General features: G+C 36.5%; 2 protein-coding genes across 14 annotated transcripts in view; one reads left to right on the top strand and one right to left on the bottom strand.

Moving 5' to 3' along the window:
• The window catches only part of CCDC66 (coiled-coil domain containing 66), a 54865-nt gene extending 50492 nt beyond the window's left edge, over positions 1 to 4373 (top strand). For all 10 annotated transcript variants that reach the window (XM_044253346.1, XM_044253341.1, XM_044253340.1 and 7 more), the window contains 5 exons: positions 171 to 655; positions 1253 to 1293; positions 2201 to 2439; positions 2650 to 2774; positions 4105 to 4373. In XM_044253346.1, the coding sequence (XP_044109281.1) occupies positions 171 to 655; positions 1253 to 1293; positions 2201 to 2439; positions 2650 to 2774; positions 4105 to 4191 (977 nt within the window). In that variant the 3' untranslated portion in view covers positions 4192 to 4373. The remainder of the gene's footprint in view (positions 1 to 170; positions 656 to 1252; positions 1294 to 2200; positions 2440 to 2649; positions 2775 to 4104) is intronic.
• A 1008-nt stretch (positions 4374 to 5381) lies between these two features.
• TASOR (transcription activation suppressor) overlaps positions 5382 to 16969 on the bottom strand; it is a 51789-nt gene continuing 40201 nt past the window's right edge. The window contains exons 18-24 of one of the 4 annotated variants that reach the window (XM_044253335.1): positions 13316 to 14250; positions 10648 to 10770; positions 9766 to 9925; positions 9225 to 9333; positions 7548 to 7726; positions 7211 to 7375; positions 5382 to 6123 (exon numbers count right to left, since the gene is read on the bottom strand). In XM_044253335.1, coding sequence (XP_044109270.1) covers positions 5591 to 6123; positions 7211 to 7375; positions 7548 to 7726; positions 9225 to 9333; positions 9766 to 9925; positions 10648 to 10770; positions 13316 to 14250 — 2204 coding nt within the window. In that variant the 3' untranslated portion in view covers positions 5382 to 5590. Of the gene's footprint in view, positions 6401 to 7210; positions 7376 to 7547; positions 7727 to 9224; positions 9334 to 9765; positions 9926 to 10647; positions 10771 to 13315; positions 14251 to 16969 lie in introns of all 4 variants that reach the window. The other 3 variants (XM_044253336.1, XM_044253338.1, XM_044253337.1) reach the window with 3 other exon arrangements.

The following is a 16969-nucleotide window of genomic DNA, read 5'->3' as shown; positions in this document are numbered from 1 at the left end:
ATAGAAACAGAAAGTAGAATGCTGGTTGCCAGAAGGTGGCAGGAAGAATAGAAGTTGTTTAATTATACAGAATTTATAGTTACAAAACTATAATGCCTTTGGAAAAAATAAAGCAGTAAATTCTGTGTTTTATAACAATTAAAAATTAATCTTCTGAAATTTTTCTTTAGATGACTTAAATACAGGAACATTCACCAATGCAGAATCATTCTGTGGAACAGTAATAGAGAGGGAAATTCTAAACTGTTCATCTCCTGAGATTCCTGCAGAATTTAATGAACAGTTTAACACTAAGAAGGACAAAGAGGAACTAATAAATCAGGTTAAAGGAGCCAACCTAGAAAAAGAAAACAGTTGGTGTGATGATCAGTGTAACGAGTTTGCAAGGACAGAGAAAGCACTTATGAAGAAATGTCCTAAAAGGCCTGATTGGAATATAAACAAACCACTCAAAAGGTATATTCCAGCATCAGAAAAGTACCCCAAACAGCTTCAAAAGCAGAGAGAAGAAAAAAAAGTAAGAAGGCAGCTGGAACTGCTTAATTTGGTAGAAAGAAATAGTCCTGGACATCTCTCTCAAAATAGAGGCACTTCACCAGTTCTTCCTTCATCTCAAGAAACTGAGCCAAGGTTCAGGTGGCATCTAATGAAAAAGGTAAAATTTTTCTGTCTTAAAAATATTTTTAAAGTACGTATTGATGTTTCTAGATTGAAAACAGTTCCCCACATGTGTATTTTGATAAGGTGGCTCTGTATCTGAGCAAGAATTTAAGAAATATACTTTAGTTTATACTAGGGGCTGTCAGACTGTGGCCTGTGGGCAAATCCATCATGCTGCTGCTTTTGTAAATCAGGTTTTATAAAAAGTTTTACAAAAATGCTCATTCTTTTATGAATTGTCTGTGTCTGGCTTAGAGTAGTTGTAAGAGATCACCACATGGCCCACAAAGCTGAAAGTGTTTACTATCTGGTCCTTTACAGAAAAACTCAACACTTTAACCTTGTATAATAGATGAATGCTGTTCATTGTTTTAATAGCCATTCAGAATTCTTGTTTGTAGTTCATATAGACAGAGGATAATTTTACAAGGTCAGGAATTACTGCATTGATTCTGTGATTGGAAAATATAAAATCTGTCCCATTATCCAATATCTGTTATTCAGTTATCCTCAGATTATCTCAAATTTTAAGAAGTATTTGTGGGGACATACAGCAGTACTGCTACTCTGTCTGCATTTTTCTACCCTTTAGGAAGAAGAGCCTCTGAAAATTAATTCTTTCAGCAAGGAAAGGTACGTTATGGACTGGATTGATTCCATAGTTACTTAGTGCTGTGTGGGACAAAAGTACAAAATATTTGCTCAGAATATAGGTAAAATCAAAGCTTGTATATATATGAAGTCAGAAACCAGTAATGTGTAGGAACTTAGAGGTGAGATATACAGGTTTAAGGGAAATGTGGCTGACATTTTACCTAAAATTTGAAGGCCCAATTTGGACTGGGCGTAACTATCTAGGTAGGAATGTAGATCTGGCAAGCTTAGCTAAAATAATTTTGACCTGGGGCACCTGGCTGGCTCAGTCAGTTAAGTGACTGACTCTTGGTTTCATGAGGTTGTGGTCATGGATGGAGACCCACGTCAGGCTCTATGCTTAGCACAGAGTGTGCTTGGGACTCTGTCTCTAAATCTTTTTAAAAAAATAAAAGTTTTGACTTTCCAGTTATGTCACAAGTGCAACAGACCTTCTGCTTGGATTGAGGAGGTTATGAAGAAATGACCAGGAGGGATAATGAGAAATTGAGCTACAGTAGGAGATTTAGATGGTTAGAAATTTTATTTTATGCTTTTGTGCATGAACCAGGTAGGTTAGAGTTGTCAGAATGTGGCTGTAACAGGAAGTTTGGTTCACATGGTAAGTATATTGTTTTATGGTGAATTATCAAAGAAACACTAGTCTTAAATCAGCCCAGCTAGTGTTGATCCTCATTTTTCCTCTGTATATCCTTGCCAAGTAAGAAGTCATCCTATTCTCTTGCCATTTTAGGAAAAGTATAGAACTCATTTGTCTTCCTAGTGTTCCAAAGGTGTTATGTGTAGACTGAATTGAAATGTGATTGAAGAGTAGATATGCTCAAATACATAATTTTGCATTAAAGCTTCTTAGTCCTTAATTGTGCTTTTTTGGGGGGAAAAACAGGTCTCAGTCACCACCACCAGTTCCAGTGGTGAAAAACAGAACACAACAAACTCTAAAAAACAGTAATTACGAAAGACAAAATCTGATCTTAGAAGACAGTCAAACAGAAACATCACCTGGACTTCCTGAACGGTCCCATTTTATCCCCTATGTCCGAACCAATGAGATTTATTACCTTGATCCAGATGCACCACTGTCAAGGCCTTTAACCCACGATCTTCAGTACCAAAATCCACATGGTAAGTAAACATAAGTATCCTTTCCTCCTTCCCTGCAACACTAAATTCAGAATCCAAACTAAAATTCAGAATCCAAACTAATTTTCTTGCCCGTGGATGGGTAGAATTTCTATTTTGGGGTCCATTACTAAAAGTTTATTAATGAGTCCTTAGACATAGGGAGTATCATATTGGAGATGTATTTAACCTACCACTTTCATCTGTCTGCAGCCTGTGACCAAGAACAACGGCAGCTCTTTGATGCTGATGTCAGGGACCCACTTCTTAATCCTAACTTGGTGAAAAACAGGGACCGACAGCAAGCAATCCTTAAGGGACTATCAGAACTGAGACAGGTAGGAGCTTTTTCACCAAGTGTGAATGTAACTTTTCTGTTTATGGCTAATGGAGGACTGTGTATCAGAAGGGTGAATTTACTTTAAAGGCTTAATTGGTTACATGATTATATGGGACTTTTACCACATCCCAGTTAAAAAGTTATTTCCTTCAATTTGATTCACATCACAATACTCCAGTATGAAATCGTGAGACAGTTCTAATATTAAGACAATTTTATTGAAGGAAAAAAAGCGCATACATGTTTAAAGGTACTAGTCATGAATTAATAAGCCCTAAAACCCAAGACAGAAAATACACAATTATCCTTTAATGGATTCTTAGTAAGTAATCAGTTCACGTTTTTAATTGAATGTGTTGGCAGTGTTCAGAACAGAATATTTGCAAGTCCCAAAGAATAATAATAAAATTCGGTGTGAAAGTATACACATAACCTTAACCTTACCCATCAGACTACATCTCCTCCCAGGTCAGTTATTGTCATTTCTCATTAGCTTGCTCAGGCAAGAATAAAATCTAGTAACATTCAATATTTAAGTGTATATAACCTTTATCAGCTGGCCTTTAAATACCAATCCCTGATCTTAGGAAAAATAAATTGCCACTTCAGGAGTGCCCTTTTCCATGTCCAGTCATTTACATATATGCCTCTTGCATTTCAAATTGTCGATTCACGCGTTGCTTTCCCAATTTGTTCACATAGAGCTAGAAAATCATAGTAACGATTACGTAGAAAGTATCTTTTGGTTCTTTAAATGGTTACATATAGATTATGTAACAAGCAGTAAATCTTTTAAATTTTCCTTTAAAGTGACAAGGCACTTTCTTAATAGAGGTAAAAGTTGTGAGGTCAAGAGGCAGGAATATAGACCATGTACATAGTGACCCACCTGTATAGTAACCACATCTTAATTTCAGCAGGGCCTTGTCTAAGCCACTAAGGTCACGGCAGTCAAGATAAACACTGGATGTTGGGAGACTCCTTCAGTGTGTCTCATTACCATTTTAAGAGCCTTTAAGGGGATTTCAGCTCCACAATTATGCAGACTTGGAAAAAAAATCATCCCTATTGGTTTTTATGCGAAAAACATAATCTTACACATAGGTGGTAGCTACACAATATCCAAGTGAGAAAGTCTGGTGTAGGTTTTTGAGTGGTTAAAATTTAACATGACAAAGATAAAGCTTAAGCTATAGCCAAGTAACTGAATTAATTACAGGTTCTTAAAGTAATGTAAATGTAATTCTGGATTAGAAGGGCAGAGATGTAAAATAGGAGTAATTTGCAAGTCTGCTGCACACCTTACTAACATATCAATGTGATTTCAGGGCCTTCTCCAGAAGCAAAGGGAGTTGGAAACTAATCTCATGCCTTTAGCTGCAAATCAAGAAGAGAATTTTAATTCTTCGTTTTAAATGTAGAAAATCAAATCCTTCACATTTGTTGCTTCTAAATTATAAACTGTGTTCATTGCATTACTGTATTTTCCAAATAACCTAGATTTTATAAATGCTTATCTAAAACTTGTACATTATGTAGTAAACGCTGTGTGTGTGTATATATACATTTTTTACAATAAAACAGACATTTTTGTAAAGCTTAGTAAAAAAACATTTTTTTGCTCTATCACAATCTAGGTATTTAAACACTTTCTACTTACCTTAAGACAGGTTTCTGACCTGTTCACAGACCACGTTCTTCTATACTTATGTAGCTTATTATTGGAATACCACTTAGGTATTTTGTTCTACAAAAAGATTTAAGAGGTTAGAACTCTCCCAAGTTCTTCTGAGGGGCCAAAGGAAGGTCTGACTTAACACATCCCAACTTTAACTAAAATAGCTCCGTTTTTTTCCTCTAATTTCTGGTTTTAGGACTTTACAAAAACATTTTACAAGTTTGCATTTCTAATGCAGGCAGTTATAAGGAACAGATATGGTTTTAAAATTTATCATCTTATACTTTATCTGTGAATATTAAGTTAGTAAAGCACTTAAGTTTTTACCACCTCAAAAATATACTTAAATTTCTCTAACACTACTAATTTAAAAATCTGTAACAAAGTTCTTCCAACAGAAGCCTATCTTTTGGAAGTATGGGATTGAATTTGGTTACATCCAGGACCATACTAATAAGCACTGAAAACTAATGATCAAACACCTCGAATAAGAGGTTGATCCAAAATTTTAGCAACAGGCAATTTTTACATGACTAAGCCTAAAGATAAAATAATGCTGCCTGGTATTATGTCCTAAATTTTACTTATATACATAGTTTATCATCTAAATTGAAACTGCATTCACTGTTAGATAAATCTTGAGGTATTGAACCAAAATCCAATAAGTATCTGTTGATATCACTGGCTTATACCTGTATAAAATACTATACAAAAGCTTAAAATAAATACAATAGTTGATTGGTACATCATTTTAGCAAAAGTAATTGGTATCATCTGATGGGGAGAAGAAAAGCCATTGTTGACTGTCCTTTTGCAAATTATCTGATTTTATATATATAAAACAGGCTTCAATTTGAAGCGCAGGTATAGGTAACTTATAAATGTAGAACTTAAAAAGTGCCAACATGAGATAATTCAAGTACAATATATGTTAAAAATATATATATTTATTTCAGTTTTCAGATGCTTCAACTGTTACAGGCCATCATGATTTAAATAAGAGGAAAAAAAAAACATTTGAGGAAGGACAAGAAACCTTTGTTTAGAGAATGAAATATAAATTGTTAATTCACTTATAAGAAACAGATAAAGTCCATTAACAACCTATTTCCAAAAAAAAAAAAAAAAAAAAGTTACTATTTCTCTTTTGAAAAAGGCCTGGAAGAATCACTTTTCCCCCAACTTAATGGAGATGGAGATTTACCTCTGTCCAAGCTTTGAGTATAAGCAGATAAAAAGTAATTTTCACTTTCTTGAGACTGACTTGATGAAAGGGCATATGGTGTCCCCAAAAATGTCTGATGAGTAAGAACATTAAAATGACTAAACTGATGGGACATATTTAATTGACTGTGATAAACCTGAAAGTTGCTATATGAATCTTGTTCAGTTGCATTGCTGTTCTCTCCTTCAGAGCATACTATAGCAACAGAAGCTCTTTCTTCAGAATCAATTTGATAAGTCTTATCTTCTAATAAACTTTTTTGCACGTCAAGAGACGATTGCAACTCAATTTGAATATTCTTATTTTGATCTGTTCCACGTGATCCTTTGGTCTCTTTCGCCAATATTTCTGAATGAAAATTGCTGCATACTTCTATTTGTGAGATTTCATCCCCTGAATCCAGAGACATATCCTCTTCATCCTTTTCATCGTTTTCTAAAAGAGCTACATTTAAAAAACAAAAAGTCCTCCTCTATTGAAATACACAATTTGTTTAAGTTTTAAAATTATACACTACTCACACAATATAATGCGTCAGGGTCTGCAAGTCCACAATCCCTTAAAGCTTGGTCTTCTGCCACAAGTTCACTTAGTCACAACACTCACACTAGGTGTGAATGTCCAGATAATCCGATGCTAAAAGCTTCTGCGAAATGTGTTCACGTTTAATGTTGGGAAATCCCAACTCCCAGCTCCAAAGGGGTTAATGTCAAAACAGCATCTAAAGTTATACGGTAATTCAGTATTTGACAAGACAAATAAAAAATAAAAATTTTGACATCTAGCTTCACTGGATTATGACTAAACTGGTTAGTTCTAGCAAATGTTTGATCATCTCTGCTTTTCATCAAAAATAAAGTACATACATCTTTCATTTAACATAAAACCTAGAACCAAAGCAGAGGCCATCTCACAAAACACTAAAGCTATGGATATATTCCTACTACCTTGTACTTAAATTCCTATATACATCTGGGGAGATTCTGTAGCTCAATGCTAAATTCCCCATTATCTGGTGTCCTTTTTTTAAAAAAAAAAACCCCTCTGGGCGCCTGGGTGGCTCAGTGATTTAAGCCTCTGCCTTCATCTCAGGTCACGATCTCGGGGTCCTGGGATCGAGCCCCGAATCAGGCTCTCTGCTCAGCAGGAAGCCTCCTTCCCTCTCTCTCTCTGCCTGCCTCTCTGGCTAATTATGATCTGTCAAATAAATAAAATCTTTGAAAACAAAACAAAACAAAAAATCCCTCTGCTGACAACAGCCGATAAAGTTTACATACCCTCAAAAGAGAAAATGCCTACTCTGGTAGTATCCAGCATACTTAAGAGCTTTTATTGACTATAGTATAATAAATGAGATTTTGTGTACGTTAAGAACGGCTTAGTGGCTAAGTGGCTTGAAACACTTCCCCTGAAGCTGTTTACACAGAGGGCGAGTAGTTTCAAAGCAGGCATTTTGTTCTATGAAAACGACACAAAACCATTCCTCTTTTTCTGTCTGCCTTAAAGAAAAGTAAGACTACTGAAAAGTTACCTGACTGTGACTCAAGAGTCTCATTAGCACCAAGCAGTGGAAGGTTTTCTTCTGTGATTGAGTTGTGATAGCCCACAAGATTTTTAAAGTTTTGCATAAAGTCTTCAGTACTCGCAACCACTATTCCATTATCTGTATAACTGGAGAGCATCTTGATATTCTTTTCTAAATGAAAAAAATAAAAAGGTTCGGGTATAAAACGTGAAAACCTACGTGGGACAGACAGACGATGATGCCACCCCCACGAAAGTACTTAACACCCACCACTGGCAACAATACCCTTCCGTCCACATTCCTACATTTATAATAAAAAGCTTATTAAGATGGCACTCTTTACCTGTTAGAAAAACTATGTGTCGTTGCTGTATGTTTTGAGCCTGAAGTCTGATAAGGCAGTCCAATTCTGGAGCATTTCGAGTTTGTGAATCACAATTGTGGTATGACAAAATTTCAACCAGATGTTTCTTTTGATAGACATTCAGAAGTGTCAGTAGACTTAGAGCTTTAGCATTCAATCTGTGGAAGTAAGTAGTTCAATATCTGGATCTGCATTTCTAAAATTCAGTATGGATGTTTTTGCTTCAAATTAAAACCGTAATTTCTCAATTGAGGCAACCAGTGACAACTGCACTGCTTTAGTTCACTGCCTGATGGACGGGTGCTTCCTAGGAGAGGGAGGGGAGCAGGAATTGTGCAACCCATGCTGACATCCAGGGGCTTTCTTTGCAAAGCCTGAGAGCCAGCTGTTCAGCTTTATACTACAATCTCATTGTACCTACTGAATAACAATACTTTCCCCTTTAGCTTTACTAATTTAGAATGTGAACAAAGGGCATAGGAGGACCAAAAAAAAAAAAACCTTTCTTTCAAAAAAATACATGGCTCGAAACTATTTGTACACCTCCAAGCACAAGGCAACAATTGGTAGAAACTACTGTTGTCAGCAAGATGAGGGTACTAACTTTGCACCAGTCACACCTTTGGGCCTCATTATTATCTGCTTACTGTTATCCATTACACAAAAGTAAAGGCTCTTCCAATGCCTATTTTCACATAATTTGAAGATAAAACAAGTTTTTAAGAAGTGAATTACTATAAAAAGTTAAATACTTGTCAGTCATTTAAACCTTAATTTCCCTAAGTGTTCCATAGAAAGTATTAGGGTATTAGAAGAAAAATGTTTTCCCATTAAGCTTCAAAAATGCTGGTTGACAGAATGTAAAACAATTCTTAACTGGCGAGTCTCTTAGATCCTTAAATATGTAAATATACTATATAGACACTCTAAAATATATAGATATTTAATAAGATCCAAAATCCATCTTATTATAGAATAATTTGTGGAGCCTTTCAAGTGGATTAGTAATAGAAGAATCACTGGGGAAATCAACTACTTACATAAATAAATGTCCTAATCACAAATCCCCTTATCATGTTGGGATTAATGTCTCAGTATATGTGTAAATAGATTAGTTGCCTAAGGTAGTTCTCCATTGGGAGAGAGCCTAATTTAGTTGGCATACATAGTTTGGTTTAAAAAAAAAAAAAACTGAGTGCTGACTGTTCTCTTTTTTTAAATTCTAAACCCTCAAGTGGCAAAGATTAAACCAATTTTACCTACATACCTAATGGAACTTCAACTTTAGCAAACTTCTACCTAAATAAGAATACTATTTCCAAACAGGCTAGAAAAATAACTACATTCCCCCTTATGACTGGCTAAGGACATCTGTGAAAACTGCTATAAACACAGAAAAATGAACACAATGTTGACATCAACAATTATGTAGTTGTTTTCCAACTCTCTCTTTTTTCTTTAAAGATTTTAATTATTTATTTGACATAGAGATCACAAGTAGGCAGAGCAGCAGGCAGAGAGAAGGGGGAAGCAGGCTCCCTACCAAGCAGGGAGCCCGATGCTGGGCTCTATCCTAGGACCCTGAGATCATGACCTGAGCCAAAAGCAGAGGCCTAATCCCGAGCCACCCAGGTGCCCCTGTTTTTCAACTCTTACCTGCCCAATTCCTTTAGTTTTTTCTGGAATTTACAGTGGACTTTCCATTGCCATTTTCCTTCTGGAGTACTAAGTTCTTCAAGGAATGTCAAAAAATTTTTAAGGTTCTCTGTTAGAGATAATGAAGTTTATTTTAAATTCAAGAAAAGTCACTCAACAATCAGTTATGTAAGAAATGTTTGTTGATACTATACAGAAATATCTACTTCCCTATGTAGTATTTTACCCTCAAATGGAGACAGATATCTATATATACTCTTAGACTTAAGAACATCTATGTAACAGAAACATGCTAGTAACAATAACAAAGCAGAACGGATCCAAATGCAACCGGTGCAGACAGACTTGCTTTATAAAAGATTTAGAGGAAATGTGCAGTGACTAAGAGACAAGGAAAGAAATTTGAGGTAATAAAATGATGGTAATGTATTCATCCATTTTGCCAATCAGAGATAACAATACATTTAAAAGCATGAGTCATTTATAAGAAAAAAACCCAGAAAGGACAAAGTTCATACTCCAAATAAAGCATAAATCTTACCAATTGTAATAACTTCCGGATTTAGAATGGATTCATCAGACACAATGAAACCTCCAGATACAAATAATTCATTATATGTATGATTTTTAACATCATCCAGACTATCAACACCAGCAAAACTAACGCAAGAGAGCTTCTTTAAAGTCACCAAGCCAGGTACCTATTTAAACCCCAAAACAAAAACAGAAATAAGGACATAAGAGAATGAAATGGTAAGACTCAAGTGTGAAGTAACCTACAAGAGAAGTCTAACAAAATACAAAAATATTCCCAACATATCCAAAGACATAAACCAACATTTCTGTCCTGGGTACATACCATGAACAGAACATTCTGACGAAAAGGGACCTACAACAGACCTGGCAACAGAATAATGAAGGCCAACCTGTCTGGCCCTATGACTGCAGTCAGAATTCAGAGGACAGCAAGAGCCCATGCAGTCAGGAAAGCCTTAAAAGGGCAGAAGGACTTGAGACAGGTTCCCAAGACTGTATGGGTACCTCCAAATGCAATGGAAAGGGGAAATGGTCTGGCAAAGGGAGGATACAAACAGGTTTTACCTGGGACATACAAATGAAGGCAATACAGAGTCAACACACTCACTGACATTCAAGGAGTCAGTACTCTTAGGCTTGATGAGTGACAGGGAGGGTCTGTGATGTGACGCAATTTAAAATTTTGCAAGGGTGCAAACGTGATCACAAGCTGATTCACAGATGGATCGTTTACATCTCAAGCCCTAAATCTCCCAAACCTGAAGTTACCTCCTTTAGACCTTATAAGGATATTTTAAAAACAAAGTTTAGCCTCGAAGACCGTAAGATTTTAAAACAAGGGAATTTTTATAACCAAAATAGTAGTGAATTTGACTTAACAGTCTACCTTATGAATGAAACCTGCAATGTCTTCATTCTGAATAATAATCAATAGTTTATCTAATTTTGATCTTCTTTCCAAAAACTGTTCTGGATGACATTCTGTATTGCCCAATTTGATAAGATATTCCTGTTAAAGAGAAAAACTAAATCAACATTAAAAGCCTTTTTTTGCAAATATCCACTCAACACCAGAAATGCAAGATCAACTGGTAAGTAGTCACTTAGAAATGGCCACTAGTAATGATGACCTTATACTATGGACCTTAGAGATCATCAGTTCCACTCTTCTTACAGAATCTATAGATTTGAGCCTAAATAGCCATGCCACGGTCACAATGTTACAGTGCTATGCAATCAAAGTGAAGTAAATGCCAGTGGTGGGTACAAAAAGAACCGTAAGAACAATGGATTAGCCCAGGTTCTTAACCCAGTTCCATCATTTATTCTGGGCAACCCAGAGCCCAATCATTAACCACTCTCTCATTTCATTTTCCTCTTCTTTCAAGGGAAGCCCTTGGTTATTTGCAGCAAGGTTACCAGTATAATACACCTTCCCTCGCAAAGCACTTTTCGGACTACTGGACTCATTTAATTCACAACAATCCCAAAGTCATTCATACAGCGCTTCAGTATGGCATTCACGAACTATTTAGCCATGTCTGTCAGAGTCACAACTTCAAATAAAATAGACCCTCCCACCTAATACCTCCCTCCATGTTGGTGACATGGTACTACCTTTCAAAGGACACAGAGTGAGAGGTACAGGCAGTTTCCTTTGCTCTTTGGTTGCTGGTAGAATCCTGAAATCTGAAGTAAACTGCAGGGTCCTAAAGGTCACATTCCTTGTTTCACAGATAACGGGAGCAGATTAATTTTCTCAAGGTTGGCAAGGCTGGTTAGACAGCCATTAAGTCTAAACCCAGCTTGCCTCACAAAGTCTGTTGCTCTATCAAGAACGGTCTACAAGCATCACCTCAAAGAGGATATTTCTGTGTAGCCCTGAACTGAAGCAGCATGTTCTACATTATTAGATTTTGATCTAACCTCTACAGCTTCTGGGCAGATCTCAAACAGCTTACAGACTGGTAATGAGAAAGTAAATTACAGGCCAGCTTGTAATTTTTGGTCTTTTTACATTTATGAAGATTTAACTGTGAATTCATTTTAAATGAGACCACTGAACTCCTATAATAAGTCTGTTGGACTTATTCTAGATGCTTAAAATTTTATTAATAGTATTTTTACTCTATTTTAACATTTTTGCTGGATATTTTCTAATGGATATTGATTAAAAGAAAGTTCTGATCTGATTTGTAAAACACAGCATCCTTCTCTTCTACATAGTAACAAAAACAAGATTTATTCTATGGTAGAATGAAATAAATGCACCATCATAAGTCAGTATATTTTCTGTGTGATACAATTAGTGTATAAATTAATGTGGTGAGGAAGATAGGATGATGCTGAGCACAGTGGGGGGCTGGATCCACTCTATCCTCTCAACTAGAACCCCCAACACACAGCTATTTCCCCTCCCCACCAAGTACTACACTTGAACATGCTGCTGGGGATGGAAAAAGTTAAGCAGCTCTATATTCAATAATACAGGGCAAAATGCAACCAAGAAAACTCCTCTACGTCTGATTTTATCCTCCTAAGAAATCACAGGGAATTAGCAGTAAAGAAGGCACACTGAGCACTCTTCTACCTCCTTCATTTCCATGTTCTTCATGTTCTCAAGGGCATGCTACATGAAATACGTTGACATCAAAGAACTCCCAAACTGACAAAGGCTCAGAACATAGCAGCACAGATTCTGGGCCACTCTCAGCTATAAGGCATTTATTTATAGTACCTTCTGCTTCCTCTAACAAAACAAGCAGAAACTTGTCATGATAAGTTAATTCCATAAATGGGAACAGGCATTTATTTTAAAACCTGTATCATTTCCTGAAGGGATTAAAATCCTAGAGTTTAGTAAATACTGTTAACATTAAATACTGATACAGCTATTACTTTGTGTCATAATTTACCTGTTACAAATTTTATATATGTCTGTATCTACACATACAAATACATGCATGTATTTTTAAAAATCAAATACTTGAAAGACTAGTCTTACTCTGTAGCTTCAGTAGAAAAAAATATACCTTGCACTGAGGAATTTTTCATGATTGGGGAGTCTTTGAGGATCATCATGGTTTTTGATCAAAAAGGCTGTAGGGAACCCTGACATGATCAGGGTATCAAGAAATGCCAAAAGACTATATATATATGTCACCATTAGGTCATCCCTGGGCAGTTTTTTTCTATTTGACTGATGAAACCCCCCCCGTAAGAAATAAACACTAACAGCTTCTTCTACCTCTCTGTATCTTTCTAGTTAAAAACTCAGGTAAGAAACATTTAAAATCTTTGAAGCAACAGTTTAATGGTATTTGCAGTGTATATACAAATGGTCTATAAAATCATGATAAAACAAGATTCTAAATTCGAAGATACTTGGAGGTTCTACATTTAATTGAACTTACTGGTCTTATTCCACTGTTTTAAATTATGAAAATATATGGTCAACATTTAAAAACAAAAAAATCCCCCTCCATTTTATAGAGATCAGACCCAGTAAGACAAGTTTATATAGCATTCCCATTATTACCTTCTCATTTAGTTACCTTTATTTCTTTACAGAGCACACTCTCTTCTTCTTCATGAATATAAAATTTCACAGTATTTTTCTGGACATCTTTCATGATTTTAACCAAACTGTTAAATACTTCAGGTTCTAACTGGCTTATAAAATTTGAAAGAGCTGGCTGGGCAGAAATGTTTACATCACTGGGCGATTTTGTTGTTTCTTTTTCTACCGGTTCCCGGGCAGTATCACCAGGTACAGTATGATCAGAAGTCACCATCAGCTCTGTGGCATGGTGTGGCTGGTTCACTTCTACTTCAGTTAAACCCAAAGCTGAAGAGGAATGCTGCTCAATGGAGTTGGTGTCTTTCAAAGTATCACTACAAAGTGGCTCAAGGAGCTGTTTATTGTTGAAGTCACTTGAGGAAACTGGTAGGACAGGCTTTCCCGGAGGATTCAATGCTATCTTACTACCAGAATCATTGGGACTGACTGGTGGCAAATTGCGACCCTTGGCCGATGCTTTGATAATAATAGTATTTAGTTTCTCATGCAAGCCATCTACAAACTCCTGTACACCAGCTTTGGAAGTCTTAGAATATATGAACTCAGAAAGCCGTTTCATCTTCTCTTGTGTTGAAAAAATAGGTGTGGAAATTCTACTGACATATGAAACATTCTTTTGCTTCAAAATCTCTTCTATCTTCCTAGAAAAGAGATTGTACTCTCCTAACACTGTCCTCTCTGTGGTTTCACTCATTGTGGGCGGCTCTGCTGCTGGCACACACTGCTCCTCCACTGTCACCACCTGACCTGTCAACACGTCCTCCTCAGTGGTGCCCTTTAGTGTGTCTGTAAATGGAGAGGATGGAAACTGGTAATCAGAACTTCTCTGTCTACTTATTACCCGGGGGTCGTTAGGAAAGGCCTCTTGTGGTGGCAGATACACCACTTGTTCTTCTGGTGATTTCATACCTATATAGGAAGAGTTCATTATTATAAGAGCAATCCAAAAAAATAACATCTGAAAACACAAACTCATAAATAGGAATGTCCAGATTAAAGTATGTATTTAAAACCATACATTGGAAGGTAGAATAAATCTCTCAAATGATGGTATGAGCCCCATTTTCTATATGCTCTACTTATGGCTGGTCTTTGGATTTCAGTAGCTAGAGTAACAAGTCTGGATGTTATTTTCTTTGATTTCTTTTGAAATGTTCGAACATGTGCAAATCTGGCATCAATACAAATTGTTTGCTTATTTCTGCTTCCCAGATCTGTTGAGGGGGAGGGTTCAGTAATATGGAAAAAAACCCATATTTTATATCTGCTTTAACAGTAACACTCCTGAGATCTTGAGAAGAGAAGGTCATTCAGCTATCTGGTCATTCAGCTATCTGGTGTTAATGGAACCATAACTTTTGAGAAGAGAAGGTCATTCAGCTATCTGGTCATTCAGCTATCTGGTGTTAATGGAACCATAACTTTTGACAGCTAGCTCCATCTACAGATTATACTTTTCCCCCAGACTGTAATTCAAACATATTTTAAATTTTTTTATTTTAAAGATTTTATTTATTTACTTGACAGAGAGACACACAGCAAGAAAGGGAACACAAGCAGGGGGAGAGGGAGAAGCTCCCTGCTGAGCAGGGCTCGATTCTAGAACCCTGGGATTATGACCTGAGCCGAAGGTAGACGCTTAATGACTGAGCCACCCAGGTACCCCTAACTGTATTTCAAAACACATACCTTAAGTCCCTTTTTAAAAGACAAGGGGAAAATATGTTTAACAGCAATTTATAGTATTTTAGGAAAAGAAAAAAGTTTGTGATCTTTGCCCAGATGATATTATAAAGTTTTATTTTTTTAATTAATTTTTCTTAAATCTTGGCCAATATTTCCTAACAAATCGCTGTTGTAGTCTATGAAATGGTACCTCTATATCAGGAAGTTGCAGGTATAAGTACAGTTTTTAGAACTATGGTACTTTGAAGATACAGCGAATTCCTTATTCAAGTTTGCACCCACATGTGGCAACATACCCTCTCCACACAAATTCAGTTTTGGTTTTCCTCACACTCACACTTTTCTAAAGCTCTTAACAGCCTCAGAAGCAGCCAGCTTGTGACATTTCTCCACCAACCCTGGTAGCTGCCATGAACCACTACACCCGTTAACTACTGCAAAGGTCTGCTGGCAAGTAAGACCACAACAGGTCTGTAGGTGGAAGAAGGGTAAGGGAGCAAAATATCCAATGTACCAAGGTAAGAATGAAAACTTATGAAACTGAGGGGCGCCTGGGTGGCTCAGTGGGTTGGGCCTCTGCCTTCGGCTTAGGTCATGATCTAGGATCATGGCCCACATTGGGCTCTCTGCTCAGAGGGGAGCCTGCTTTCCCTTCTCTCTCTGCTGCCTCTCTGCCTACTTGTGATTCTCTCTCTGTCAAATAAATAAATAAAATCTTAAAAAAAAAAAAAAAGTTAAACAAACAAACAAACCCAAAAAACTTATGAAACTGTTAAAGCAGAAATTCAAGTTCCGTAAAATAACTCCAGAATACAGAACATCCTTCTTAAATCTGTAACATGGGGTTTAGTGCATAAACAAAATGTCTGGAAGGATACATAAGAAATTTCTAACAGAGGTTGATCCATGCAATGAAACTAAGTGTCTAGGACAGGGCTGCAAGACTTTTTGAGGTATTTTACTTTTTGAGATACTTTTCCACTTCTTCTTGAATACCATATCAGATGTCTGATTTATTTATATAAAAACATTTAAACTGTACCTTGTAAAACAAAGAGGTTGGGGAATACCACCTATAATTTTTAAACTTCCAATTATGTATTATTTCTTTTTTTTTTTTTTTTAAAGATTTTATTTATTTATTTGACAGAGCGAGATCACAAGCAGGCAGAGAGGCAGGCAGAGAGAGAGGAGGAAGCAGGCTCCCTGCTGAGCAGAGAGCCCGATGTGGGCCTCGATCCCAGGACCCTGAGATCATGACCTGAGCCGAAGGCAGCGGCTTAACCACTGAGCCACCCAGGCGCCCCAATTATGTATTATTTCAAATGAAATACCTGCTCCCAAGACATATAGCTGTAGTTCAGACCAATAAGCTTATGCCTGAAGGGCTATGATAAAGGGAATTTTTTTTTTTAAAGCTGAATTAAGCTTAAATCCATGTAGGGAATTTTCCTCCATTAAAAAAGTTTAGGGGCGCCTGGGTGGCTCAGTGGGTTAAGCCACTGCCTTCGGCTCGGGTCATGATCCCAGGGTCCTGGGATCGAGTCCCGCATCAGGCTCTCTGCTGAGCGGAGAGCCTGCTTTCCTCTCTCTCTCTCTCTCTCTGCCTGCCTCTCTGCCTACTTGTGATCTCTGTCTGTCAAATAAATAAATAAATAATCTTAACAAAAAAAAAAAAAAAAGTTTAAATCTCTTTTAAAAAAGCAAAAAAATCTCTTTAAAAAAAATACCATCATCTAATTCTATTTTGCACAAACTTCCCCTATAAGATTCTAATCACTAGAACTGAATTTGTCTTAAAAAATGTCTTCTCAGTAATGATCTAAACACATGTCAATAACAATAATACATGTTTTCTAATGACTGTCATTCAAGCATTGCAGTACTTTGACTCTGAAAGGGGAATAATGAGTTCTCTAAGGCAGCATCATTTACATGTTTA

This window comes from Neovison vison, chromosome 6 (assembly GCF_020171115.1).
Source record: "Neovison vison isolate M4711 chromosome 6, ASM_NN_V1, whole genome shotgun sequence".
Taxonomy (NCBI): Eukaryota; Metazoa; Chordata; class Mammalia; order Carnivora; family Mustelidae; genus Neogale; species Neogale vison.
Note: the sequence above shows the minus strand (reverse complement) of the source record. Positions and strands in the feature narration are given on the sequence as shown.